Consider the following 27,311-nt stretch of genomic DNA (forward strand, 5'->3'; position numbering starts at 1 on the left):
CTCAGTTGCTGCTAAAAACAGGCAAAGCACTGCAAAAGTTTAAAACTAAACAAACACTTGACATGAAAGTAAATACAGAAGTTAGTGATCTTGCAATAGCTTAGGAAAGCAGACTAAAGAAAGACTAAGAAACACATGGGATTCAGTTACTGGTTTCCCATGAATTTATTAATAAATTACACTAACTTAATTTGAGGAAAATTCCGTTTCCTCAAAAATAAAGACATGCCATGGCTTCTGCATGCTACTTGAGACCTACCAAGTAAGAAATTCAATGTTGTGCTCCTTGTGATGAAATTATCCATAATTTTAGCACACATGTATAAGGAATTGTAACAGAAATCCATTTTGCAATGTACAAGGGCTGCCTATGCCTATTTGTGTATTTATGCAACATCACAAGCTATGGCATGTTCCTTCAACAGTCTATATAAAACTTGGATGTCCTGTAGCAAGCAGATGTTTTTGCATCTGTAACACACTGTTACGAGCTAAAAACAGGACTGAACAACACAATTTACTCCTAATGTCAACTGTAACACAAAGTCCATCTTGTCATTTTGCACACTCATCTTCTTGCATGCCATACGAATGACAAAAGAATACTTATCATCTATTTTAAACAATCCTTGCAAAGCTGAAGGCAAATACTGTGAAAAAAAGTGTTTACAGTTTTGAACTGTATTTTATGAACTACAATCAAAATGTTAGAAACTATCTCCATATTAAAATGAAAACACTAATGCAACTTCAATCACCTGTGGGTACTTTCAGATTATTTTCATTAATTTCTTAAAACTAAAACTAAAACTAAGGGATTTTAATCACATACAGAAGCAAAACATGCAAGACAAATGCTTGCCAAGAAAATCCGAATGGTACAGCTACAAACGCAGATATAAACAGGCAAGTGTAGATCCAGAAACTTACTGGGATTCCAAACCTTGTTTTTCAAGAAACTGCATAGCGCTTTCTGAGAAATTTGAGAATCCTGCAGAGAGACATATATTTTATTTATTCCATTACAGTACAAATGAAGAATCCCTCTTGTGAAATAAAATGCTGGGTAACAAGTCATCTTTTAAACCATTTTTCATATGTCTAGCAGAGCTCTTTCATGTGCTAATTAGTTAGCCATAATACAATAAAACTTGATTAGCATAATCTGTAATTGGACACTGTGGGAACATGAAAAAAGGTAACTTTTTAAATTCTTTTCCAGTAAGAGAGCCACACTTTACTATGAAAGTCAAAAAGGGGTTAATATATAACTGCAAGTCAAATACAATTAACAAAAACAACCTAATTACACTATTTAAGAGAAAGCCAGGAAAATACACAGGATACTATTTAGAATCTTAATTCCAGAGCAAATGTTCTTAGAAGTATGTGACTTAAACCATTCATTTTAACACAGATATTCTCAAAAATGCTGGAAATTATTTTTTTCAGATCATGTAATCGCTACAGCTATTTCAAACACTAAAGAAAGGAGTTACCTGATTCCAATCCAAACTCTAGATAGTTTTCTGTCACAATGAGTATTGCCATTGCTTTCACAAAGAAGAAAAATCCAAAGGTGACACAGACTGATTTTTCACCTCCATCCTCAACTTTGAAATAATGGGTAGTCAATGAAAACAGTACCTTACTATACAAGAAAAAGGTCAAGGAAAATTAAGTTTGCAAAATAACTACAACTAACAATTATAAAGTTGTATTTCAGTCATCTACACTAGGGCTGTTCTATGATGTGCATGTATTTCTTAAAATAAAGGTAATACATGTTCAGCCAATTTCAGAATAAACTACAGAACATATTAAAGCCTAATAATCACGTAATGTATGTCCAGAATACTCTGGAGGTTTGCTCTAGGCTTATCTACAGTAAGAAAAAAGACACATGAAAAGATGGAACTTATACTTCTTTCTGACAGAATCTTTTTTTCAGAAAGGACCTTTAAGATCAAGTCCAACTATTAATCTAACACCAACAAGTTCACCACTAAGCCATGTCACCAAGCACTTCATCTGTACACAGATTTGAGACTTTTAGTGATCAAAGAGAGTTAAGGAAACAGCACATTGAGTACTTTCTAGGAAAGAAAAATCTATCCCATGTTTATTTTTGTTTACTTTGGAAAAACAAAATCAGCCTTAAAAACCCTCTGTGATCTGGTACGATATATCAAATCCTTTTATCTAGCCCCACTGCCACAAAGACAAATATTTAAGATGTCACCTGCTCTGTTATCAGGATGTTTTAAAAATATTTATTGAGTATTCTTTTTTTACACATTTCTAAATTAGAAATGTGTAAAAAAACAGACTAGGATAAACTTTTCATGATACACTGTCAACTCGTATTTCTAGGAACTGCAGCTCATTACAATATTTTATTTTCAAATGGCAGGCAATATCCAGTCCAGATTCAAATAAAGTATTTGGAGATAACTCCAGGCATTGCTTGATTTGAAAAAAACAAAGAGAAAAAGGAAAAATAAGATTTTAAGTGTTAACTGTACCACTTATTTTCCCCACTATGCAATAACATAGTTTTTGCCCATTTCTAATACTAAGAGAACTTTAATATGCAGAGTACATGAAAACATCTTTTGGGGGTATCTATTCAGTAAAACATTAGAACAATCATCAGTGTCTCACAAAACTATGATTATGCAATATTGCACTTCAACAGGCAGCACATATTTAACATACACACTGCTGAATTTCATGTATATGCAGAGAGATTCTAACATGCACGTAGTGAAGTGGCCTTAGGACAGCATCTAATAATTCTAACTCATAGTAATCACGTTCAGATCCCTTCATACTTTACAGAAAGAATGGATACATGTACAGGAAAACTTATCCCAAAAAGAAGTACATAATAGATCATACAGACTGTGTTCTGGAAAACTTTGTTTCTCTAACAATACATCCTTAAACCAAGGTTCTTTTTACAGCTGGAGACATTAATCACAAATTGAAAACACCCTGAAGTTACACAAAGGACTTAATAACAGTTTGTGATCAACAAGTGTAACCTATAATCAGATTTATAACCCGCCCCCAGATACTTCATGACTTCAACTATGGATTGTGCCTGAAGGACATGGAAAAAAGGAAAAAAGAAAGCATACTAACAATACATTCCAATTAATTTGCAGATTCAGAACTCAATAAATAGATTCATGAATATGCAAACTATATATGACTGAAACCCTCTGTTAGTTAAATAATCACCATGGCTTCTGTTTTTGGGTTGGAGAAGATTGAAGCATTATCACTTGCTTCATCACTTCCTTTCACTGCATGACCTAATATTCACAATCTGCTGAAGGAATAATTTGGGAATATTCAGCCCTAAGTTAATGGACTGCCCACACACCATCCCCCCATTTATTTTTTTGCCACAAGAGGCATTACAGAATTGTATATTTTGTGTATTGCATATAATTGCAAGCACTGTAGAAATTATGGTATACTCTTTTACAAAAAATATATTTTTTTAAATAAACTGCTGCGATTATGGAATTCTTGAATTTTATAGTTCATATGGTTGAAGTCAAAAAGATCCATCTTCTGTTCTTACTAAACACATGAAAACCGTGAATTCACAGAAGCATAGACTATTCCGAGTTGGACGGAACCCATACAATCATCCAATTCCTGGGCCTGCACAGCACCATCCTCAAGAATTACACCATGTGCCTAGAGCATTGTCCAACTGCTTCCTGAACTCTGTCAGGCTTGGTGGTGTGAGCACTTCCCTGGGGAGCCTGTTCCAGTGCTCGACCATCCTCTGGGTGAAGAGCCTTTTCCTGATACCTAACCTAAACCTCCTGACTCAACTTCATGCTATTTACTTGAGTCGTGTCACTGGGCACTACAGAGAAGAGATCAGTGTCTGCCCCTCCTCTTCCCCTCAGAAGAGATCAGTGTCTGCCCCTTTTCTTCCCCTCCACAGAGAAGTTGCACACTGCAATGAGGTCTCCCCTCAGTCTTCTCCTCTTAACAGATTAAGTGACTTAACAGACCAAGTGACCTCAGCCATCCCTCATATGGCTTTCCCTCCAGACCTTTCATCATCCTTGTGACCCTTGTTTAGATGCTGTCTAATACCTGAATGTCTTAGTGGAGGACAATCCTCTCCCTTGCCCAGCTGGCTGTGCCGGGCCAGTTGGCCCTCCTCCGTGCCAGGGCGCTGCTGACTCACATTGAACTTCCTATGAACCAGCAGTCCCACGTCCTTTTCCATGGCACTGCTTTCCAGACTCCTGCTCCCCAGTCTGTCCATCCACACATCCAGGGTTACCCCATGCCAGGTGCAGAATCCAGCACTTTCCCTTGCTGAACTTCACATGGTTGGTGATTGCACAGTCCTCTAATTTGTCGAGGCTTCTCTGCAGTGCAACCCTGCCTTCCTTCAAGGGAGTCACCTCCCAGTTTTCTATCATCTGCAAACTTGCTTTGTATCCTCAGTACAACTTACCACCTCTTAACATATAGGCATAAAACAGAAGAAACAGTTGTCAGCAAAACAGAAAAATTGCTCTGTATTTAACATTGATGTATCACGTTGACTGCTTTCCATCGGAAATATGGAGGCAACCAAGTTTTTCTAAAACTTCAATTATCATAGAATCATTTCTGGTCTCGACATACTGAGTTAGCGATTAGTTGAGTAAGTTTTAAGTATTCTCTGCATCTCAAAAGCCTGTTATCACCACACATGAATGAACTCTTTTCCTCTGAAATATCATCTGACTAGGTTCCAGTGACCACAAGAACTATTACCGAAACATCTGTATTGCACCTCCTTCAGCCAAAAAGCTGTAATGCCTGAAGTAAGTTACATTAACACATTTATGGAGACCTTAAGGCTAATATAAAGTTTAGACTGTGCTTCCTGATACTGCATCCTTCTACACTTACAGACTGTAACTCCACATACAGGTACTAAGCACAGACACTAACGCTATTCGCACATCCACACTACTGAGACAGAAATCTTGCACTGACAGGCAACTTAAGTATTTTTTAAAGTTTTGCCCTAAATTGATGACTAAATGAAAGCAATGACAAGACAGTGTTTAAAACCATGGTAAGAAAGTGTTACTGCAGTGGATTTTCCTACAGTATGTAATTCACAACTCTGTTTCACCTAGAATTGCAATTACTGTAGTGTTATTTAAACTGACTACTCTTGAGATATGAGAGATGAAGCAAACAGACAATTGCATTGGCACCAATAAATCTAAGTGTATACATTGTGGCTTTAGTATTAGAAGCCTGTTTTTCCATTAATTCTATTAAACTCCCCCTCATCCTCAAAATGGGAGTGAAAGGTGCTGGCTATCACTTTGGATTTTTGAAGCAGTAGCCACCTCTTTCTCCTTCCTTCTGCAAAGACTAAACTAAAATTCTTGAATTCACACCAAAAAATGAAACAAAGGATGTGCAGTAACAACTACATATTAGTTGTTGTACATATTAGTTAGCTACAATATAATTATAAGGTGCACAAAAGGCAGACACTGACTTTCTTGTCCCTACTCAGTAGACTAGAAGAAATACCTTTTGGACAGTGGATCTGTTCACTAGCAAGTCAAAGGAGAAATACCTGATCTGGAAGTAAGCTACAGACAATCTTTACTCTAAATGTGAGTCGACTCTCTTCAAGCAAGTTTTTATACATTACAAGCAAAAATTCTAGAAAAATTTTACTGTTTATACTCCTGGCTACTTAGAAAAGAATTCCTGTCCATACCTAAAGGCAGTACACATTTTAACAGTTATCAATGATAGACAAGCATTAAGCATATTCAGAATTCTTAGCCAAATGAAACCAAACATTAGAGTTCAGGGTTTTATGTAACACCACCAGCTACTGTTAATATTACAAACCAAATGAACAAACAACACATTAGGAACCTCTAATGAAGAACTAGCATTTATACAGAGTAAACGATTTTGAACATTCAAGTTGTTTATCAACTGTAACTTAGCACTTTATCTGCTCTAAGCTGCTGAAGGAAAAGAGGAGATGTAGCAATTCACTTTCCAGTTCACCTTTCCATAATCTTCACTCTTGCAAGTCCTTATTCAATTCCACTGCTTTAGCACATATATCTTTAAAATGCAACTTTCCTTCCTTTATAAAGTATGTGTCCAAATTGGTATGTGAAAAGCATTTAATTACCATGCAAGCATCTACATCTGATACTGTCTTCTCCATTAAAAAAAAAAAAAAAATTAACTACCATCTCCATAACAAACATTTCATAGTTTGATATTGCCGGTTTCTAAATACTCCACTTCTGTTTCCCTCACTTTCAGAGGGGAGTTTAGCTTTTCACAGAGCTCTGAAAATGCACCACCTCAGCTCCTACAACTCTCTAACTACCTTATTTTCTGTAATGTATTGAATTGTATTGAAATACCTTGAATGTATTTTAAAATAATGAATTCATGCATGTGTTTTTGCAATAACCTAGCATATACGTCACTGTATTATTCTGTTCAGGAAGTCTCAGATTAAACATACTGAAAACAAAAAATGTGCAATAAATTTCCAAACTTCTCTAAAAGCTGTGCTTTCCATACACAAAGCTATTTCTGATTGCCAAACTGAGCAAAACCAAGTTAGTTTAGAACCACTATGTAATACAGATGAGCATTAACTGTATATTCGCATACACGCATTTTTCCCCTAAATGGTTTGGTATTAATGTTAGCAAGCTATTGACACCAGCATTTACAAAGAGCACATATAGCATATACACTATCCAACAATGGCACTAGCTCACATGATCCTTTTCCCAAGTGCTAAATATTTATGTATCCTGCCCATCAACAGCACAGAGATTTATATGACTTGCAGAATGATGTAAACTATTTAGAACAGGTAGAGGGATTCAAGAAAACAGAAAAGGATACACTGCAAAAGCCAAGACAAGCAGACACCACACTATGCTGATATTCATTTCTTGTGAGGGCTTCACAATGCTGTAATAGGCTTCTGTCACCACATACACAACTGTAGCTGCAACAGTGAAATCCACCAACCACTGATATTCTGGAAAGTAATGCAATGCTGAAAAATAAAAGTTTGTGAATGTTAAAGGAATGTTTTAAGGCAGTTACTTATCTATATAGACTGGAGTAGCAATTAAAAGTGGTTTTCAATTATGTATTAAAAGTATTAAAGTGAAGTTTAGGTAGACCCAGATCAACCAAGTGAAATGCAACAACAGTGAAAAAGTCACTCAACAATGAGAACTTCATTCTTCACTTCTGTCATTCAAAACTTGATTTCTAATCAAATTTATAAGGCTATGAAGTTTTACTACTTTATCACTTCAGCTTTTATACACTAACATCCTAAATTCAAAAAAGCACACTTAATTTATATTTCACAACACAGAGAGTAAACACTTTTCCAGTTGAGTCTAGCTGCAATTTCAAGAAAGAGGGGCTTTTGACCCTTTGGTAAAGATTAAAAGCTCACCGGCTATCTTTTATTATGTTACAAATATACACTTCCTATTTTAAAAAGCCCACCATCTAAGATACTGATGGTTTGTTCTTTGAGGTTCTAATGCATCCTACAAAGCAATAAATTATCTGTAAATTTCACTGTAAAAATCTGGGGATCATAACATGTTGTATATAGGCCAGATGTTATGGAGAGAGTTCCCATGGGTGTGGGAAACTGCAAAGAACAATTTGTGACAACACAGTGTGGCCTGTCCCTCCCAAACACCTTCCCCACATTTACACAGTTTGAAAGCAAGAAAACATTATTGAAAATTTAAATTGACTACAAGATACCTCTTGGCAAAGATATGAAATTGGGCAAACTTCATATTTCCAAGTTCTACACTTATTTTGAAATAACAGCCTGGTTAGATTCACCCAAAAATTGTATATACAATTTTTCAAACACAGTCAAACCCTATCCTGTATCACCCAGGTTGAAAAATAAACGCTAAAATTTCGAGGAAATAACACTAATTGAAACTTAATTGTGAATGCTTTGATTTATGTGCCAGCGTCGTAAACTTCATTTCTGTTACATAAACACTGCCTTCTACAATTTAAGCTAAGAAGCCTCCTGCATAGGAGACTATGCATCCTTTCTTTTTACACCTATCCAGAAAACACATAAATGTAATAACATAGATAGAAATACGTAGCACATATGTACCCACACATGAATTTTCTGTAACAGAATGACTGATTATGATTAAGCAATCAAAAATTACCATCTAAAAAAAAATAGTAACTTCCAAAACACTTAAGGCTGCATGTTTCTGTACTGTCATTCTCCATTTTTAAACATTTTACCTGAATGTTTCAGATGTGTGGTTGAAAGGTGTTAGGTTGCAATGCTATGGCACATTTCCTGTTTTAGATGAGCAGAAGGTGTATGGCTTGACATCTGCTAATTGTTATTTTCTTGTACAAAACTACAAACTCTATTTTGAATATACTATGATGTTATTATTTTGGTGTTGTCTCATATTGCTATGGAAGCCTGATACAACAGTGGTGCTTTATGCTGGATTTCACCTAATCATCACTTTCCACAACACTGCTACTAAAATGTCACCCATGGAACATGAAACAATATTTAGACCTACTACCTGCTTTCTCATTTATGACCAGTTCTGCTTCTATTAATTCATTGTTTACAAAAAAGATATTTCAGCATTAATCACAAATAAACACCTGAAAGAAAGAATCGGAAAATATTGGAAATAATGTATTACTGTTTGCATACAGTTACTCTTACCAATAGTGTCCCTTTCTGTTACACATTTTGTTTCCAGATGAAGGTCAATATCTTTTGGAATGGTTAAGGGTTTGTTTTCAATATGACCATTATATTTTCTGTAAAATAAATAAATAAACAGCTAGTACAACCACAGGTATGACAAAATAAACTTTTTCAATATAAAATGACATTTCAAATCTAAGAAAAATGCAGACTGCTTTTTTTTCCCAAATACAAATATTTTTATGTATCTAGCTAAAAGTACTATTTCAAGTTCAAATCTTGAGAAACAACCAGGTATATCAACAGTTCTCAGCTACAACTTGACTGACTCTGACACGCTACTATGCTTTGGGTTTAAATGGCTTCTAGATGCTTCATTCTGAGCATGTATTGGGTCAAGATCCAGGGGACAGTATTATGTCAGCCCACTGATTTTCTCTACTCAGAGCTAAAGAATGTTCCCAAGGTCAAAAAAACCAAAAAAAAACCCTCACACTATTCCTTCTTGACACAACAAGCAAGTACATCACATGAGCTGGACTAACCCAGATCCTTTAAAGGTCCAACCTACCAGCCATCAAGCAAAGGCATTTTTAAGGTACCTTTCTAATCTTAAAAGGTGTATATTTAGAACAAAAGGTGCTTTTCATCTGGAGCTCTCAAACTATACCAATATCATGATCTTCACTTCTCTGAAATTAGGTCACACTAGTAGACTTCACATTAAAAAACCAGCAAGCTCTTGAAAGACCATGAACAAAGTGACATTGACATAAATTTGGCCTAGCAGAGCAGCATTACTAACTAAGGTAAAACTTACATCTCCCACTATTAAAAAAAAATCATTAAAATAGAAGATGTTTTGTTAGATCCTAAAAACCAAACTTAAAACCTCTAAAAGGCTAGAAGGAAACAAACTGCCACACTTTGGAACACCACCTCTGAAATTAGAAAAGGAGAGGTGGATTTTCCATAGAAAAACAACTTATTGGGATATAAGCATTAAAAAGAAATCCAGTCAATCATGAACTTCAGACTTTCATCTCAGCTCACATGAGAGATGAAAACACAAGCAAAAGGCATTAATAGTATTTTTTCAGGTTATATTAATGCTCAGTATAACCTGAAGCATAAGAATTTTAATGGACAAACTGAGGATAGGCATCTAAAGCACTACCCAAAAAATTCGGTTGTGTAAATCTACACAAGAAGTCCCAAACACTGCCCAATGACTTGACTACCTGCAAACTCCTGTATACTTCCCTGCTCCCAGCTGCACTCATTATTTTCCTACTGCCTGTATGTATCCAGGAATACTGTCATCTTGAGCAAGATGAGCAGTTTGATCACTGAACTCGTTTCAGATCAACAAAACTTGGTGTTCCTACATTTCAATTATCCCAGGGGCCTCACAATCCAAGAGGCACAGACAGAACATACCCAGGATCACTGATTGCTTTAATTCAAAGTAAATCACAGTAGCTATGGACCTTTTCATTAGCCTAACAATTTAATACAATACAAAGTATTCTGAAGCAGAAAACCTGCCTAATATTCATGTGCCATTAAAACCTACAGCATAATACGCTAAAGTGTAATACGCACTGAATAAAAGTAACTAAAATTTCACGCTACAGTTTTTTCTAAGGCTAATTTTAAGCAAGCTCCTTGTATCTCCTTCCATAATTTCTCTTTTGATTCGTTCAGACTGAGAGTGTATTTAAGTAAGGAGCAGGTATTACACTTTGCAAGACTATGGGTTTGACAAAGCAAATTCTTTATCTTGAAAAGACATAGGGAGTATCAAACAGATGCACCCTTATTTATCCCACACTATCTATTTCACGTCTCCTCATTGACATAACTCACAACACGTGCATTCCATTTTGAGCAATCTGAATCAGTAAATCCAAACCAACTCAACAGGAACAATTCCCACTTTATTCATTAAAATATTAACTGTATTATTCACTCAGCCATTAAAATTAGGAAAGCAAAGAAAACATAATTTAAGCCTTCACATTACTGCTTTAGTTTCTTTAAAGTTTTGTATTTCCCTGTGATTAACATTCACTCTGGTACAATCACCTACTGATACTGCAAAAGACTGGCAAGGCTGAGGAGAGTCAGTAAGAGCAGAGTACAATTATTATTTGGCAGTGCAATTGTGTTTTTCAGTTTAAGGCTTCCATGGGTGGACTTAAAACATCTAATTACATAATTTAAGTTACTTTACATATGAATAAATATGACTGGTTAAATGTATAGCTATAAACTGATGTTATTCAAAATTATTTTGCCTCATTTTTGTCACAGAAAACTGTTAAGATAATAAGAGATTCTTAATTTTAAGGAATATTGCAAAAAATAAATTACTACTTTACAAGGAACAACTTAACCCAGAGAATGGCGGTGAATGATGCTGCATCCAGTTGGCAGCTGTCACTAACAGTGTTCCACAAGGCTCAGTACTGGGCCCAGTCCTGTTCAAGATCTTTATAGATCATGTGGATAAGGGGATGGAGGGCACTCTCAGTACATTTGCAAACACTGAGTTTGGTGGGAGTGTTGATCTGCTGAGAGCAGAAGGCTCTGCAGAGAGATCTGGACAGGCTGGATCAATAGGCCAACATCAATGGTATAAGGTTCAACAAGACCAAGTGCTGGGTCCTATATTTGAGTCACAACAACCCCATGCCTTGCTACAGCCTGGGGCAGAGTCACTTGAAAACTGCCCTGCAGAAGAGGATCTGGGGGTGTTGGTCAACAGTGGCTGAACATGAACCAGCATGGGCCCAGCAGGCCAATGGCATCCTGGCTTGTTTGACCAATAGTGTGGGCAGCAGGACCAGGGCAGTGGCCATTCCCTGTACTCAGGACTGCTGAGGTCACACCTTGAATCCTGTATTCAGCTTTGGGCCCCTAACAATCCAAAGCACATTGAGGTGCTTCAGCAAGTCCAGAGAAGGGCCATGGAACTGGAGTACATGTTTGATGAGGAGAGGCTGAAGGAGCTGGGGGAGCTCAATCTGGAAAAAAGAAGGCCCATGGGGAACCTTCTTGCTCTCTACCTGAAGGAAGGCTGTAGTCAGGTAGGGGTTGGTCTCTTCTCAAGGTTAACTAGTGACATGACAAGATGACATAGCTTCAAGCTGTGCCAAGGGAGGTTCAGCACGGACTTCAAGAGGAATTTTTTCATGGAATTGGAATGAGCTGCCTAGGGAGGTGGTGGAGTCACCATCCCTGGAAGTCTTCAAGAAATGACTGGATATGGCCCTTAGGGCCATGTTCTAATCAACATGGTAGTGATCAAAGGTTGGACTACATGACCTCAGAGGTTTTTTCCAACCTAAATGATTCTGTGAATCACAGAGGCAAATATGATTGCTAACCATGCTGCTTAAGAGCTAGGAAACAGGAGGAAAAAAAAAATCACATTACAATTAACAGATTATATGAGCAGTGTGTGTATTAATTAAAATCCCAAGATTTATAAGAGAGTTCATACTGGGATAGAAGAAACAGGGCTAAAACAAACCTCCTGTGTTGCCAAAATGAAAGCCAGAGGAGGCTGGTTTGTTTTAAATATAGCCAATATAGAAATATTTCATCAACATGGCGAGCTCTACCACCTTAAGATGTCTCAGTTCTTGACACTGCTGTACTTCTGGTAAGGCTGTTCAGAACTTCACATCTGAACAGCAGAAATCTGTTTCAGCTTAAGCTGACAGACAGCTATTCCAGCCTCTCAGTTGTCTTTTTGATAGGTTCAACAAGCCTAGCTCATTTAGCCCCCTTTAGTAAGACAGAGCTTGTTTCCTGGATGATCCTAGCAGATCTGTTCACCTGTTCATATACAAAATTAATTCTTCTTGAATACAAGTGATCAGAACCACACACAGTAATCTAGATAAAGTTCTACACTGGTGTCTTGTCTGAGAGGATTAGTATTTCCCTCCCTCTTCACTAGAAACATTTCACATAATACATCCTAGGAGCCCACTTACCTTTCTCACAGCTGTGTTAAGAGTGGTGGCTCATAGTAGTCCTATGTTGAACTAATATAGTCCACCCTTTCTTCTCTTGCTTCAAGATGAAGAACTACAATCCTAAGATTTGCTTTCCTCAGTTTTTATCTAAATGAATACATTCTCTAAAAAAAACCCTTGCCACCAAATTTGCACTTCACAGACACATTGTGGATGGAAATTAACCAGCTCTGTACAACTTGGGAATGTTCATCTCTGTTAAACTGAAGAAACACATTTTGGTAAAGAACTGTGACAATTAATGCAAGCAGGGCAGTCATACACAAGTAGCAGTTTTTAACTCACATTATGAAAAAAGCTGGCTGGAAGAGTTGTTAGATGAACCATATCATGCTGAAAAACAAAAACCAAAAGAGGGAGGAAGAAAAGCTTAAAACAAGTATTTACCTATCTTTTTTACTCTTCCCTCTTTGCTTCCCTGCAAGAATCCGTAGCTCTTCTTCAGTGGGATGCTGATACCACCGTAAGCTAAAGAAAAAGAAATTTCAAGCACAACATTATTAGCAATCTAGAGCATGGCTTTTAAAAAAGCGTAACACAACACAGATTTACATGCATACTAAGACACCTGTCACCACTCCTAAGCATGACACCTCTGTGTGCCAGTACCAAATCCTGCCTGAACTGAACAGCTAAACTTCACTTCTCTTCAGCATACAAGGCATTTATACACAATCAGAAAGCTTTGCCACTTTTTCATTCACATGAAAGACCTGCAGTTCTCAAAGCACCAGCTTTTAAAGATGTCATCAAATACAGCAAACACAGTTATACAAGGTGGACAAATTCACTAGAATAATTATACTATTACAATTACTCATCAGAACCATATTCTAAACAATTTTATAAACCATAATTATATCCCCCCCAAAAACCAGCAATTTTCCAGAATCTGAAATAGCTATTATCTAATAATCATTACCAGTCTTTTTTCTTAACCAGAGCAAATCATAACATCAACATTCCTTTCCTTAAACCTTCTCAGTGACATCTTCAACTTCTACTAGAAAAAGTGCTATTAAAAAAAACACCAATAAAAACACTTATTTACACATAGTTGACGTACTAGTTTTTCCACTTTCACAAATCAATGCACCATTCATTGCCCATTCATTTAAAAGGCAAGAAGTGGTATGGATATTCTGAAGAGGACAAATAGAGATGGTTAAGTGCCTAAGATGATATATTTTACCTAAATCTCTAAGTATGGCAAAAACCTTAGTAGCTGAAACAAGGCCTTTTCCACATTGAAAAAGAGAAGGTTATTGTCCAGGAAGGATGTCTGATCTCTGCTCTGAAATGCTGAGGCAAAGGAAACCAAGTACTAACAGGAATAGACTTGAGAAATGTATGTGGAAGTAGAAGGCCACTAATTGTCACCCATGGTGACACAGGTCAACACACTTAGAGATGATAAAGGAATCCGCAAACACCACCTCACATTAAGAAAACGTCACCAAGCAGGACCATATAAATCTGTGCTGGTGCATTAGAGATGATGTCAGATCCAATTTCAAACAGTTCGTAAGCAAAACTTGGAAGGCATCAAAACCCAAACAATCTCAAGCCACTTGATAACACTTGATTCTCAGCTCTGTTTTGGAAAGGCTTCCTTCAGCTTGGGATCTCTTCAAGAGAAAAGAACTCTAGCACCAGCCAACAGACCATCAAACCATTACACACTGAAAATTTCCCTGGAAGAAATTAACTACTAGTTCCAAAACTGAAAATGGCAAATATTACAGATTTTGCATGAACACACTTTTGGAAGAAAAAAAGGAACTGAATTTTGTATAAGTAAGAGTGCAAGTTACTCCATTTATTTGCTTTTATTATGTGTGGTCCAGTTGAAGGATCAGTGATTTGCAAACTTTTCTGCAAAAGAAACTTTCCAAACTGAGACCCACATAAAACAGAGAAACAACCTTTTCATCCAAGAAGTCAAGCTACACTGGAGATGTTAACTTCCATCTTTCATATGGCCCAAAGCAGGTGGGAGGAAGAAGAGATATATTCTCCTGTTTTGTCATTTACCATCACCCTGATGTGAACTTGGGATGCCAATGATAAAAGCCACATATGCTGTAAAGAAATTTTTCAAAATATTTTCTGCACGGACAGAGAAATAGTACCTAATGAAGCAGAACACACAAAATTCTTGTTCTGTGTAGTATGCTAACACAAATCAATCCACAAATTAATCCAAAATTTGCTCTTCATTGTACTACAGAACTATGTTGTAAGTGATACCTAATTACAACTAACAGGATAAAGAGTTAGCACATTTTTCATATCCAAACCATTTTAATTTAAACATGTTTAAAATATGTTTAAAACTGAAATCCCACAACTGATTACCCTGTGGCTTTGACATATCCAAGTCAGTCTGAATAGCAACAGACATACAGACATGCCCTTGTTAATTTGAATGAAGGTCATTAATGAATGCACAACAAAACATCTGTTTCGTCCTGCCTTCCTGATGTGGCCTAAAAACACAGTAACTTAAATGGCTGAGTGACTAAAAAGCAACGTTTTGGTAGAAAATGTTTTATTAGTTAACAATGCAAGGCCTATGCAGATATTTAGACTACCAATTCTTTCAATAAATATATTTAGTTCCAGTCACGGTCTGAAAATAGCACTAATTGAAAAAGGTTTTATTTCTTAACCAATTTATATAAATAGCTTTTCAAGAGTCAATGAGAGCTGTTTATTCCATTAACAAGTAATTATCTCAAGTCTGTCTATCTTAACAATTCTTTTAGATTTTGAAGAGTCTGTGTTTCCTTCTAATGGACTTTCCATACAGGCATCTTGAAACAAACTGGTCACCCTAGTGCTCCTATCTTGTCTAATAACATGTTTATCCTCCCTTCCATTCAGCAAGGGCTATATACAGAGATTTCAGAGCATCTTGCCTAGAAAAGCCTGCCAATCCCCTGGAAACAAGACATTCAAACCAACTCACTTAAGAATCATTGCTGGATACCAAAGACTACTTGAAGTCTATTAACAAAAGAAAGAAAGAGCAGGTGACAACTTTTCCTTAGACAGCTGGACTGCTTAGGAGTGTGCCCATACCTGTAAACTTATGTGTATAAAACCCTCCACCACCTCACCTATGTAGGTCTGTCAAAGAAAATACCTCTGGCAAAAAGAGAGCCCTAAGGAAAAATGGGTTAAAGATAAAAGATAGTTTGGCAAGTTAACTATGAAAATAACTGCTTTTCTTTCTGCCACTAAAATTCAGATTCTTGCTGCAGTGAAGCTTCTGACTTGTTTTTATTTCTGGAACATAGGATTATTCCTGACTCTTTATACAGGTCCTGTATACAGGAGATTATTCAGAATGCCTGAAATTACAATGCACTAAAATACTTACCAGATAAATAAAAGAACACTGAAAAACAATGAGATTTTCCAGCTACTAACATGAAAGCCAATAATAAGACTCCCATTGACTTCAGCAGGAGCAGAATTACCTAACAAGCACAAGCGCTGAAATCCTGCTTTACGCATTTATCAATCTGCAGATGCACCAAGATAAATGGAGAAATGGATCTTAAAAATATTTGAACATCAAACTTCTCTTGCGGTGACATATCTTAAAAATAAATGGCAGGCAGTCTCATATTCATTAGTGTAATGTTCTTTTTGTGGAACAAGAAAGGTGATCAACACCCTGCCAGTATGGTCAACAGCAAAACTTCACACAACAATTACGAGTATGATTCCTGTTTGTGTTATCCACCTGACAATTACTGTTTTCTGTTATACACATGTTTAAACAACATTTACTGTCACGTCTCATTAGCAACTTGTTGGGTGATGAAACATGGAATATTAAAAAGGAACAAGCTGATAATTATGAGATGCAGAGGAAAGGAAGTCAATGGAAAGACTTGTTAATACTCCTATGGAGTACATTATTATCCAAGGATATTCCGTCAGAAATCAGGGAGTAAGGATTTTATATTCTCAAGATTTTAACAATTACAAAAGACAGCACACTACCTTCTAATCATACAAAGTGTTCTTCTTACCAAATCAAAAAACACAGTGACTATGATTCCTTTTAATATTTAACATACTGATTTAGATTCAGAACAGCTGCTGTTTTTCATTGTTATTATGGACACAGCCACACAGGGAATGCTCCCCTTGCAAATCATTATGTCTGTCTGATCTATTGTTATGAGGAAGTAGTATACTGAAATTTACACTAATCCTGTCCTATGAAGTATTAAAAAAATAGAATTCTTAATAAATACTTAAGCACTCTTCATAGGCAAGGCTAATCAGGAAGTGGATTATCAACAACACAGAGACAGTGCAGAGGAAAAAAATTCTTCTATTCTTCAGTACCTTGTATTCAACCTGCCTTTTTAATATTAAAGGATGTACCTTGTACCTTTAACGGAAGAGTTGAACAACAATTAACTTTATGACTGATACAATTAACAGCAACAAACAATTCTGTTACAGCAACACTGTCATTTTACCTTAAGCCCGCAAATCAGGTGTCACAATGCTATGGTAATAACTTCAGTAACAGTCAATTACTTTACTTTAAAAAAAACCAAACTAAATTAGTATGTTTCACTGTTACTACTCTGATGCATAATTGCTTTGCCATATTCACAGACTATAGCAACTGTTTCTTATCTTACCTGCCACTACAGAGAAGCCAACGAGCAAGAGAATAATGAGGTATGATCTTCTGTATGACACTAGCCATTACCATGGTAACCACCAACTGTACACCTATCACACCCTGTAGAGAAGTAAGTTAATAACAAGTCAGTATGTGTTTTAGAAAAATTATGAAGTATCTTTAAAAAAAAGAATTTAGTAACACTCTGTATAACAGGCAGAATACACCGGGGAGGAACGGGAAGGGGTGGAGTGGTGCCTGAACGCTGTAGCAGTTTTGAAAACCAAAATCCCCTGAAACTTCCTATAATCACTTACAAACTTCATCAAATTGAAAAGGCATTCCCAGGTCACCAAAGCTGATTTTCCTAAAGAGGTCTAAGATCCTCCCCCTCATAATGCTGGCCTCATTATCTACATACAAATACTTCCTCTTTGCATCTACCCTCTTGATTTGTGAGTCATCGCCTATTTCCTCTTTAAGTCCTAGTCCAAACATCAATTTGGCCACACCATTGGCAAAGATGTTCTTGTCCCACTTGGTCAGGTGGATACTGTCCCTTCCTAGCAGTCATTGCACCTCCAGAAAGAGTCCCATGGTCATGCACGCCAAGTTCACGCTATCAACACCTGCTATGCAACAAGCTGTTAATGTACAACTCTTCATCAAGTTTCCCCGCCCCGCCCTCCCCCGGCAGTGTCACCTTTCATCTTAAATACTGCACTAAGCAAAGTTCTAATTTTTTTCTCCCTTCAATGCTTTCTCCTTTTTTTAATAATATAGAAATTGTGTCAATACTGCTTTTACTAAAAAACATAGATGAAATGGTTTTGGATATACACTATCATCTGTAATTCAACATGATTGAGGGAGATTTAGACAGCACAAATTGTCTTTTAAGTATTTATAAACACTTTCAGTATGTTACCACACATCTCACAAAAAAGTGCCATATATCAATTAGAAGTACTTGTTACTTTTTTATACTTTGAAGCAGCACCTTTGGAGGGAGTCAGACACCACTAAGTTTCTTTGGTACTCAAGACTCTCTTTGCCTTCTCTCCCCTTGGAATTTACTACTCCTTCTACATTTTGGTGCCATTAACTCCTTGAGGTATCTCAAAAAGTAACACCTCACTTTTGTTTATGATCCATCTCACTGAGATCAGGATCAAGATCAGGACTGAGAGCTGTTCATATTTGAACACACTACCTTTATGTAGTATTATGCATAGTTCTGCACATAGATTACTCACACCAATTCCAGGAGCTCCCTAGATAAGGGAGGTGTACTTGTAATGAAAGAAAGTGTTACAAGCTGAATGCATAATATATACACTATACTTAAATTACTAAATTGCTAAGGAAGTATATAGTAGAGTACAAAATACACCACACACTTTAAAATCAAATGTTTATTCTGACCACCCACACTAGGCCTAACCACTTCCATCCAGTGTAAGAGAGAAATTACTGTCACTTCATCTAGCCTCTCTACTAAGCCATGATCCTCAGAATTCACTCTCTCAGGGTAAACTTACAGTAGTATTTCTCTAGAATATTGTTTTTATTAGAGCACAACCTAATCAGGTGCCAGTGTGTCTCTTCAATTACTCCTAGAGCTTCCTACATCATTATCTGTAAAAGAAAGAAATTGCCTTAACTCATGACAACACGAGGGAGAAAGATGCAAATTGAGGCAGTTATTTTTATACAGGGCAGCAGGTCCACTAGCAGAGCTAAAATACTTACACTTCAAGAGACTACTTAAAAGTTCACCAACAGAAACTCATATCCTTACTCAAGCAAAGGCTGCAAGTTGTAACAGAACCCATTACAAATAATTTCTCTTAGCCACTGAATGTCTTCTGCACCCCATCTAACCCCTTCCAGCAGAAATTCATAGTGCACATTCCCATAAAGTTACTGCTGTATTTGTTAAAAATAGAAATACCTACAAACATTTCAGTGTAAAAATTAAAATAATCCAACAAGTTTTAAGCCATATGGAAAAACCACCCCAAAGCTAAAACTCCAATGATATCTCTAAACTTAAGTTTGATTTTGCAGTGGAAATATATGTACGGTATTTTTCTACACTTAAAGCTATTTAAAAATGGATATATATGCCATATATGGGCATTTTTCTTGGTTCCTGAAGGTTAGTAATCAATCACAAGCAATATGTTCATAAAGCTGTGACATGAAATTTTAAAAAAATCCACTGCAATAATCTCCCTGCAATCTGCCAAGAACACAAGTCACAGGGACACAGTAGGTGAGCCAAAACAACATGCTACATGCATAGCACAACTTTTTGACAACTCATCCCTTTTCCCTGGATGTGGGTACACTCTACTTGTATGTTTACTAATGTACTCCAGAAAAATCTACAACATCCCATACCACCCCATATTGTAACACTATAATACATTTTCCCTCCATCCCTAAATACAGAGTTCAGTTCAGGCTCCATATAGATCTAGTCTCCCCCAAATTCTAAGTCTTCCCTTTACACTAGTATCAGCTTAAATTCAAAACCACTCAATTCAGAAACATTAGGATTAGGTGTTGCTTTCCACCAACATCTTACATTCTCTACTTCCACATTCGAAATTAGAAGACACAGGATTCAGATTTTAGTCAGAAATCTACAACTTAAAAAACTAGAGTATGAGAAATAAAGTATGGTATGTGTTTGAGGGAGAAGATGCTCAATGGCAAAGCCCACACCACAGGGAGTTTTGAGGGCCTACAGTAAACCAACCCTGGAACCCACCACCTGACCTGTGATGAAGTAATTAGCATACAATCAGTGACTGGGTACTCACCTGTTAAGAGATGAGGAACAGCTGCACAGATTAAATAAAATGTTTGCAGTTATAGAATAGTTTGTGGAATTGAAACCATTTCATAAGGCCTTCAACACTCTGATTCCACATACATCCATGTCCCTATTATGCTTCAGCTTTCAGCTTGGAATTTGAAATCCACGTTCAAGACACTAGAGAGAGAGGTCAGTATTCCGCTGGCCAGAGACATTTCTGTCAATCTCTCTAACACTGGGAAGCACGGGGACTGAAGAAAAGATGACTATGTAAACCAGTTTCTCTGCAAAACACAGGCTGGCAAGCAACCTCCTGGTCAAAAATGAGACTGAAATAGTACAGCCATGCAGCAACAACACTGTCTAATGAACTGCAGTCCAGCTGTGTTTCTGCCACAGAGGAAGATCTTTGATGAGAGGTGTCTCAAAAGCCTTGAGGTTCACTTCCAGATCCTCCAGTAAGCATGGCATTCTTACCTTTGTGAAACACAGCATACTTTACATGAAAGCTTTAAACAAAGCATAGCTGAGAATGCATAAGTAGTCCACAAGAGTAGTGTCAGCAGTTACATTAAAGTGAAGACTGACAGATTTCTTAAAATTGGTGGTAAAAAAAATGGCAGGTCCAGAAGGCAACTATATAAGGTTGAATAAAGCATAACCTAGACTTTGGTTTTCACAGTGTTTTATACTACATACCTGGAGACAGAGTTGCTGATTATTAGAAGAAAAAAAAAACCTAAGAAAAAGTAATTAAGATAAAGTTACAATACTCTTATCTACATGTTAAGTGTACTCATATAACACCAACAGCTATCTCAGAGTAACATAAAAACCCCAATAAATTTTTTTAAATACCTACAGGACATTTTTCTTTCCATCATGAAATGATTTACAGAACATGAAGCACAAATATAGCCAAGGTTGTCTGTATCATGCAAAGATACCATTCCAGTCTCCTTGTTTTGACCTTGCCCAAGGTTACTCCTCCTTAACTGTAATAAAAGGTCATGGTTTTCTGTCTTTTCTTTCCTTTGCCACCTCCCTACATACTACAAATAATTCAAACAACCAGCTTTACACAGGACTTTGAAACTACCTGTTCTCTGAAAATAATGATCTCCTCCATTACAAGATGAGGGCCTTGAGCTGAAGCCAACTGGTGTATGCACCAGGACTGCAGCAGTAATACAACTGCATGACTGTAAAACAGCTGGCAGAATCCCATTTACAATTTCACCGTCCGAAATGTAATGCCAGCTGCTTACTTTCTGAAGTGGCAAGCCTTGTAAAAACAAGATTTTAACACCACTGCACTTAAGTATTCTACAGATGTTAATACAGGGCATAACGATATCTTTCAATGGTAGCACCCAAACATACTTATTTTACATGGCTGTAAATTTTTAAGTAAGAAATGGAAAAGGTATAGTACTAGTAGTGGCCACCAAGCTTTGTAGGAGAATCTAACAAATACTCTTATCTCCTGCAATTTCAAAAGTGAAATGATATTTGTGAAGCCCTGATGCTAAATCAATACCTCTTGGAAATGCCTTTTAGTAGCTGACACATTATTGCTTTTACTGTTAAATGAGACTTTTCCACGTATAAATTTTTCTCCATATGTGTATGTCCATGCTAAAGCTTCAGCTTGCAAAAGCAAGACAGTGTTCTCCTGAAACAAAAATGCAATTCAAAATTGTTTCCTAAACAGTAGCAAATATTATATGAGATGGCCAAAGAAAAGTGAACTTGCTCTGCAACATCTTAAAATGAATGCTTCCTGTGAAAAAGACCACTTTCACAAAATACCTATAAGTCTTTAGGCCAGTCAGCAATCCAACACAGTTCAAATCCTGTGATTTGTAAAAAGCAGACATTCATAAAGCTAATTTTGGAAAAGAAATCTATGCCAAGAGAACTCTTCAAAATTCAGATTTTTACTTTTTTTTTTCTTTTCTCATGACCAAGTCTCCCCTGAATTACATTTTTCATGCACCTACCACTGTCCTCAACACAGCAGAGGTGAACAACAGATTCATGAAGTGGCATGAAGAACATATGAGGAGTTCAAGACTACCACCCAACTGCTCACCCCCACTGGGTCTTTTGCACACAAAGATCACTTCTCTTTTGACCCGTGTCCTTCCACAGACTCAAAGAAGAGCCATAAACTGCTACATGGAAAGACTCAGCTGTGCATGAGTCCCTTTGAGACAAGGTTATTTGTTTAAAACCAAAATTATGTTTTAGTCGGTGAACTGCATTTTACCTGACAGTCTTGCTTCTTTTACGCAGAGGGTCTCTTAGAGCACTAACATTACAGAACTAGTGCTCATTAGGTAAATCAAGTTATTGCTGCAGAAATCTCATAGCCGGAACAAGGGCATTTACAAAAATTTAAATTTATCCTTATTACTGAAGAAGCAATACAGAATAGCTATTGTAGCGAACACCAACATGTATGGAATATATTATTAAATTATAAGTAAAACTAGTTCAGAGACATTATCTACTACACAGGAAAAGAAACCACTACAGACCATTATTCCTATTACAAAATTTTAAAAATCCAGTTTGCCCAATACTTCCACAAACAACACAAGTAGGAACTATGGAAGTTCCCACTCTAGAGCACTTGCTTTTTAAAGAGCAGGCTCTGCGGTTACGGGAATCACTCCACGTATAAAAAGTGAAAAGTCTTTAATGCCTCTGCTGAACTGTCTAAAACGCCATGGCCTTACAAAGTATTGAGCATTTATGCAGAGTTTAAAGTCATGGCCTAACTGGCATTGCAACTCCACAGGTGAGTTGCAATGACTCACACAACTCCACTCCTGACAGTCCCAAATCAGCAGCTGTTGATGTTTACAGCTTGATTTATAAGCCTCTTGGTACAAAAGAAACTGATGAACATTTCATTCTCCAGCTGCTTTGGAACCGGCAAATACAGCTTCCAAACAGCATAGAAGTAGATTACAATCTTTTGCCTTTGCTTACATCATGGAATCACACACAAAGACTATTTACCCACACTGCCAGCACCCAGCTAAGAAAACTGGGCCTGATCTTTCAATACCATTAGGCAACACAAGCAAGCACTCAATTAATTTAAGTAAGGACCTACACTGAAAGGAAAGACTTATTTGCTTTCAATTTTCCAAATGTAGCTTCCAATATTAGACCACAACACTCATGGACTACTAGAAATGAGAGAAGCATCTTAAGACCTTTTGATTAAATATTATAACCCTTATGGGAGAAATGAAAAAAAAACCCCAAACCAAAAACAACAACAAAAAAAACCCCACCCACATAAACCCAAAAACCACACCCACAAAAAAGCCTCCAAACAAACAAAACAAACAAAAAAGCCACAAAAAACCCCACAAACAAACAACCAAAACAAAAAACAACTACATTTCCTTCCATAACTCAGAATTTACTATAAGAAGTATTTTAGTGGAATAACAGGTTAAAATCTGTGAGAACAGTTAAAAGGCAGGTTTTAACCAAAAATGTAACTGTAAAGTGCATTTCTTAAGACTTAGTCAAATTAACAAACATTAGTGCCATACTTAAAATGACATATTGACTCTTAAAGTCATACAGTCACATGAAAGAGAAATATAATATATTAATGACACGAAGAAAATATGTGTACCTGCACTCCCTGTTCCTTGGATCTCAAATATAAGTATGTTAAAAGCTAAGGCAATTAACTTCAGTGTTTAAAATGATAACTAAGACTCAAATACAAAATTCAGCATATCTTTATAGTAATAGATCTTTATAGAATTAAATATTCATTAAATACTTAGCCTGCTCTATTGAAGCAACATATATCCAACAAGGTTACACCACTAGCAGCAATTAAATCAATCAAACTTTGTTCTCCTCCTACTGTGTTAAAAGGTGAGCTACATTCAGCCCAACAGATTGTGGCTGTGCTGAAATACCTGTTGTGAAAAGCAATTTGAAGCCACACTTTTTTTTCACTAGGTGCCTTCCAACACAAAAAGCTCCAAGATTCTTCCACTCTTGTGTGTTGCCACAGCACAAACGGCAGCTGTGACACGACCCAGAGCACCAAGAACGAACTGGAGAATGAACAACAAGCCGTCTGGCAAAAGCTTGTGTATATATGAGAGATCACTTAGACACTACATTTACAGGGGATTTAAGGATATGCGACAAGACAGTTAGACTCACAGAATCAAAGCTGGGAGAGAATTTAAGATCATCAAGGCCAAACGTCAACACAGCACTGCGACTGTAATCCCTGAACCACTCAAACACATCACTCAGTGCCAGGTTCAAACTTTTCTTAAACGTTTCCAGGGATGGTGACTCCACCACCTCGCTGGGCAACTTATTCCAGTGCTTACCCACCCCAACAGTGATTTTTTTTCCCTCGTATCTATTCCGAATGTCCCCTGTCTCAGCTTGAGGCCATTTCCCCGCATTTTACTGCGGGCACTGTAAAAGAGACCAGCCCCTACCTCATTACAACCTCCTGTCGGGTGGTTATAGAGAAGAATCCTACACATTTATAAGGAGACACCCTAACCCTGCTACAGAGCACAAAGCGCCGCGGCTCACTCTACTTCCCAGAGAGGGAAACAGCCACCGGGCAGCGGAACCGTGCCGTGTAAGGCCGCGAAAGGCAGCAGACACCGCGGTGTTCGCTCCACGAGCGCAAATGACAGAACTCGGTGGTCTCACTCCGCTGCCTCCCTGCCCCCACGCGCCCGAACGCCCGAGCTGTCCCCGCAGCCCCGGGCCGGGGCCTGCAGCAGCTGCATCCCGAGCCAAGGGCCCCGCAGCCCGGCGCTGCACTCACCATGGTGCCCGCGCCGGCCCCGCCCGCCACCGCTGCCGCCCGGCCCGGCCGCGCTCCCGGCACATAAATCCGCCCGCCCGCCGCTCCCGCCCCAAGCGCGCCGAGGGCACGCCAAGACCCCGCCGCAGCGAGGCCCGCGTGAGCTGTCCAACCAGATGCCTGTGCGGGCGGGGCCCCAGCGCGCTGAGATCGCGCCGCGACGGACAGCCCCGACCTCCCCGCTCCGCGCACAATGGCTGGGGACAAGCGAGGAGGGCAGAGGGGCCTGCCGGGGCGTACGGCGCTCGGCCCCCTCGGCGACAGCCCTTTCAGGCGCCGAGGGGGCAGTCGGTCCCAGGCAGGACACCGCCGTGACCCCACCCACGTGACGCGGGAGGTCGCCTCGAGCGCGGAACTCCCCCTAGCCGTGCGCGGGCAGCGCGACGCCGCCGGAGCACCGGCCGGGCTGGGCTGGGCCGGGCTGGGCCGGGCCGGGCTGGGCTGGGGCGGCCAGGCCGGGCCGGCGGAGCAGCGAACGGAGCGAGCGGAGCGCGGCAGGGGGAGCGGGGCAGCGCGGTGTGCGCATGCGCCAAGGTCACCGTGCCCTCCCCGTGGCGGCGGTGCGCGTGCGCACAGCGCGGGCTGCGGGCCGTGTGGGCGGCTGGTGCGGCCGGGGCTGCGGGAGCGGGGCGGCTCTGCGGGGCACGGGGCGGCTCTGCGGGGCTGCGGGGAGCGGGGCGGCTCCGCGGGGCGGCTCCGCGGGGCGCGGTGTCTTGGCCCGACGGAAATGGTGTCCGTCCTGTGGAGCGGTGGGCGCCCTTTGGTCGCAGCAGTGCTCACTGTGTGATCTGTCCCAAGGGGCGCGGCTGGACAGTCCGTCCCAAAGGCGCGCTGGGAAACAGTCGCCTCTCTCAAATGGAATAACAACAGCTTTCTCGTCATTCGTGCGGTTTTAAATGCACCGCTGTGGTCCCTTATGTGTGAGCTGGAAACAAGTAGCATTCTGCTTGAATAGATAAATAGTATTTCTGTATAAAATACTTTATTTGTTGATATTTTGTCAAGCTTTTTCTGCTTTCTGAGAAACCCAGGAGAACAATTCATGGGATCACTGGATGGTTTCAGTTGGAAGGAGCCTTATGGATAGTGTCATTCCAAGCCCGTGCCATGTGCAGGGACACCTTTCATTAAGAGGCAGGTTGCTTAGGGCCCTGTCCGACCTGGCCTTCCAGGAATGGAGCATCCATCCACTTTCCCTGGGCAAACTGTACCGGTGCCTCACCACCCACACAGTAAGGAATTTTTTCCTGGCATCCAATCTCAGTTCCTCCTCTTTTAGTTTAAAACTGCTCGCACTGGTCCTATCACTATCTGCCTGTGCAAAAACTCATTCTCCCTCTTCCCTACAATCCCATAAATAGAAAGGGGCTCTAAGGTCTCCAGGGAGTCTTCTCTTCTCTAGACTGAACACTGCTAACTCTCTCAGCCCATCTCCTTAGCAGAGGTGCTCCAGTCCTGTGATCACCTCTGCAGGCCTCCTCTGGACTTGCTCCAGCACGTTCGTGTCTTTCTTGTGCTGAGGACCCCAGAGCTGGACACAGAAACCCAGGTAGGAGTCTCAGGAGATCAGAGCAGAGGGGTAGAATCACCTCCTTTGACCTGGTGACCAGGCTAGTTAGGATGCAGCCCAGGACATAGCTGTCTTTCCAGGCTTCACAGGCACCTTTTAAGCTCATATCCAGCTTTTTGTTCACCAAAACCTCAAAATCCTTCTCTGCAGGGCTGCTCACAGTGAATCTAAATCTTGCTCCACACACAAATCCCTAGGAAAAGCTAATTTAGCAACATCTTGACAACCATCAGGAAGACTTATAAACTCTGTTATTCTGACATTTTTGATTGGTCCTTTGCAATATGTGGCAGCTAAAAGAAAAACCTAAGAAAACTCACTCAACATCACATTTCTAAAAGAGTATAACAAACAGATTTCAAATGAAATCCTCATAGATACCAGAAATTACAGTACCAAAGACAAGAAGATTTTGACCTTTTCAAACTGTTCAATTTTAGTCAACAAGTAACTCTTTGGATTTCCTGTTCATTAATGCTAATTGGTGACATTTGTGGCAAATGTAGCATGTCAAGAAAATAAAAAATTGTAAAGGCATTTG

At 38.8% G+C, this 27,311-nt stretch overlaps 1 protein-coding gene across 4 annotated transcripts in view; it reads right to left on the reverse strand.

The window, feature by feature from the left end:
- TMEM161B (transmembrane protein 161B) overlaps positions 1-25,463 on the reverse strand; it is a 40,668-nt gene extending 15,205 nt beyond the window's left edge. Inside the window, exons 1-8 of one of the 4 annotated variants that reach the window (XM_085043273.1) lie at positions 21,859-25,116; positions 20,323-21,313; positions 17,508-17,611; positions 13,222-13,302; positions 8,801-8,898; positions 6,943-7,099; positions 1,500-1,651; positions 931-991 (exon numbers count right to left, since the gene is read on the reverse strand). In XM_085043273.1, the coding sequence (XP_084899399.1) occupies positions 931-991; positions 1,500-1,651; positions 6,943-7,099; positions 8,801-8,898; positions 13,222-13,302; positions 17,508-17,581 (623 nt within the window). In that variant the 5' untranslated portion in view covers positions 17,582-17,611; positions 20,323-21,313; positions 21,859-25,116. The other 3 variants (XM_085043271.1, XM_085043272.1, XM_085043274.1) reach the window with 3 other exon arrangements.
- Between the last annotated feature and the right edge of the window lie 1,848 nt (positions 25,464-27,311).

This window comes from Lichenostomus cassidix, chromosome Z (genome assembly GCF_008360975.1).
Source record: "Lichenostomus cassidix isolate B80296 chromosome Z, HeHo_3.0, whole genome shotgun sequence".
Classification (NCBI taxonomy): domain Eukaryota; kingdom Metazoa; phylum Chordata; class Aves; order Passeriformes; family Meliphagidae; genus Lichenostomus; species Lichenostomus cassidix.